Source organism: Octopus bimaculoides, chromosome 6 (genome assembly GCF_001194135.2).
Source record: "Octopus bimaculoides isolate UCB-OBI-ISO-001 chromosome 6, ASM119413v2, whole genome shotgun sequence".
NCBI classification, from domain to species: domain Eukaryota; kingdom Metazoa; phylum Mollusca; class Cephalopoda; order Octopoda; family Octopodidae; genus Octopus; species Octopus bimaculoides.
Window position 1 is genome coordinate 84,004,243 of NC_068986.1, and position 3,429 is coordinate 84,007,671.

The 3,429-nt window shown below is 36.9% G+C and overlaps 1 protein-coding gene across 1 annotated transcript in view; it reads left to right on the top strand.

Moving 5' to 3' along the window:
* Positions 1 to 3,429, top strand: part of LOC106876883 (cartilage matrix protein) — a 20,196-nt gene that overhangs the window by 12,536 nt on the left and 4,231 nt on the right. Inside the window, exon 4 of the mRNA XM_014925627.2 lies at positions 406 to 984. Within this exon, the coding sequence (XP_014781113.1) occupies positions 406 to 984 (579 nt within the window). The remainder of the gene's footprint in view (positions 1 to 405; positions 985 to 3,429) is intronic.

Consider the following 3,429-nt stretch of genomic DNA (forward strand, 5'->3'; position numbering starts at 1 on the left):
TATATATATATATATATATATATATACATATATATATATGAGATTGTGTGTGTTTTAAGAAGTTTTGAGAATGTTGTATAGGTATACATAAGAAAGAATATGTGAGATGTCAGGTCTTCGCATTATTCCATTCAGAAAATTGCAAATTCTGGATGTCTTGTTTTTGAAAACTTACATACACTTGGTAACCTAACAGGTAGTTTCTCACCAGTGTTTTGTGTTGTTTCTTAAGGAAATATTGAATTATCCGAAAAAGATTTGAAATCTCCTTCAAGTTTCAATAATTTTGAAAAATGGATAAATATGCTGGATAAAGAGAATATCAGTTGTAGCTACAGGAAATGTTTAACATACAGTAATATTTACTTAATAATTACACAATCAATAATTTTTATATTTTTACAGTTTGCATAACACGACCAACTGATGTGATTTTTGTTTTGGATTCTTCGGATAGCATTTCACAGCAAGAATTTGACATTCAGCTCAATTTCGTTATTGATATTGTGAAAAATGTCAATGTGAAGATCAGTGCCAATGAATCTCAAGTTGGAATTTATACATTTGCTTCTGGATTTGTTATGAACATTGGTCTTGGCAGCTACAGCAATGAATTATCTCTGTTGAAAGCAATTAGGAACATCCGAAGACTTCACGGATCTACCAATACACATTTAGCTTTAAATGATGTTCTCAAGAATGGTTATAGTAAAAATAACGGAGCTCGAACTGGTGTTCATCGTGTTGTAGTGTTAATTACAGATGGACAGTCAATATACCCTGACGATACAGCTAAGGCTGCTGATGCACTCCACAAAGATAACATTGAAGTAGTAGCTATTGGAGTGGGAAGCGATATTTCTAAAGAAGAACTGAAAAAAATAGCATCAAAATATCAAGAGATGCACTTGGTAAAAAATTATAAAAGTCTACAGACAGTTCTTGAAAAACAAATCATAAAAATAACCTGCGTTCCCCGACAAAGTGAGTAAATATGCATTTATATTTTTGTAATTTAAAGTATTTTGCATTTGATAGATTCTTGTCTTAAGAATCACACTGCTAACACAGCCTTTAATATACTTGGTTATAAGCCTTTAATATATACTTAGTTGTATATTATGGTTGCAATATGAAATATGGTACCTCTACCATTAATCTATATGTACATACCAGTTACCAGAAATGTTTTTAATATGTAAAATTGGTGTATCTAATTGTGTTACACAGCTAAATTTAGTGGTTATTTGAGCAAAATGCTTGTGGTTGGATGTGGTGCTGAGGACGCAAGAAGCCCTGAAATATGCATATACACCCATTACACATTTTTCTATCTTTGATTGCATTGTTAACAGAGATGTATTCATATATGAAATGTTATAACATTCAATGCTGGCTCTAACTTCTATAGAAAATCTATAGAGATAACTTTGAAAAGTGATTGCACTGCTAACACACAGGTGAGACACAGTATTGACTTATAAGCCTTTAATATACTGGGTAGAATATTATGGTTGCATAATGAAACACAGTGTCCCTACCAGCAAGTCACTAAACCTTTTTTATTTTCTCTCCCTGTTTATTTCTGTGTTCCTTTCTGTGTTCCTTTCTGTCGAAGAGCGTAGGATCGAAACGTAAAAGACTTTCTCACTTCCCAAGCATCAAATTAATACATCTGTTTGTTGTTTACGCACCCAACTTTGTCGTTTGTTTTTTTGTAAATTTACACTAGATATATATATATACATATATGTAGTGCTGCAACATGGTTTAGCAACCATTATCTCGGCCTATGCCCCTCAGCTGGGGCTACCTGATGAACAGAGAGACTGATTTTTTTACACCCTCTGGCAGACAACCTCATCAACGAATGACCAGATCTGTGGATGGTGCAAAGCAGCCTCTCGACCCAAGGTAACATGGTGGTGGAACAATGTAGTTGACAGGGCCATTAGGGAAAAGAAACAGGCATGGAAGGACTGGAAGAACGGTGGTAGCAGGGAATTGTCTCAGATTGCCAGAAGGGAAGCTAGGAGACAGGCTTACTTAGCCAGAGGGGAAGCAGATAAGAAAAAATTTGCCAATGTTCTGTGTTGTAAGGACCAAAGACTTGAAGTGTTTCGTGTTGCAAGACAGTGTGTGAGAGAGAATCATGATGTCATAGGAGAGAAATGTGTCTGCATGGATGATGGCTCACTTGCATTTAATGAGGCTGCAAGGAGAGAGATTTGGAAACACCACTATGAAAGGTTGCTAAATGAAGAGAATGAATGAGAGAAAGAGAGTCTGCCGAATGTTGACACAACAGAGGGACCAGCTATCTGAATTGACAGCAACTTGGTAGATAAAGCAATTAAGGGTATGAAGACAGGGAAAGCCCCCAGCCCATCAGGAATCACCACAGAAATGCTTAAAATATCTGGCAGTATCAGCTATAGTCTATTTACCCATATAGTCAATCAGGTGATACACGAAGGAGTCATACCCATACAAAAGTAAAGGTGATGCATTAGATATGAATAATTACAGAGGTATCAAGTTATTGGATCAGGTAATGAAAGTCATGGAGAGAGTCATAGCTGAACTAATTAGGGAGAGAGTCAGCCTAGATAAGATGCTGTTTGGGTTTGTGCCAGGGAAAAGCACCACTGATGCTATATTTTTGTTAAGACAGCAGCAGGAGAAATACCTAGCCAAAGATAAACCTCTGTATCTGGAAAAGGCCTTTGACAGGGTCCCCCAATCCCTTATCTGGTGGTCAATGCAGAAACTAGGGACAGGTGAGTGGTTAGTGAGAACTGTACAAGTCATGTACAAGGATGCTGTCAGTAAGGTGAGGCTTGACAATGAGTACAGTGAAGAATTCCAGGTATGGGGTAGGGGTCTACCAAGGATCAGTCCTCAATCCCCTCTTATTCATCATAGTCCTCCAGGCAATAACAGAGGAATTCAAGACAGGATTCCCCTGGGAATTGGATATTAATAGTTATCGCCAAGCTAACATGGCAGTGCAGAAAAATAGCTGCTCTACATTGATAAGGGGCAAATACCCTAAAACTAGTCTGTAGATGCCAGGCCAGCAAAGCGAAGTGGCTGACACCCCTGTTTGCAGGTTATAATGGACACAGGTTCATGTGTCACATAGCTAGCTTGAGGCGATGGCCTCTTAGAGCTAATTAATGGCAGCATTCATCCTATTTTTCCTTTTTCTCTCTCTTTTTCTTTTTTCTTTTGATTTTTTTTCTTTGTGATGTAATCTTGAGACTGAAAATGTTTGCGGCTGAAGATAGCTTTAAACCATCCTTTCCATCAATTATATACTCATATAATGATGTAACGACAGTTTGTGTATAAAGCTTGAAACACGTGTACCGCGGAATCCTTTGTGTTCTGTTTCCATTTTATGTCTTAATGTATATATATATATAT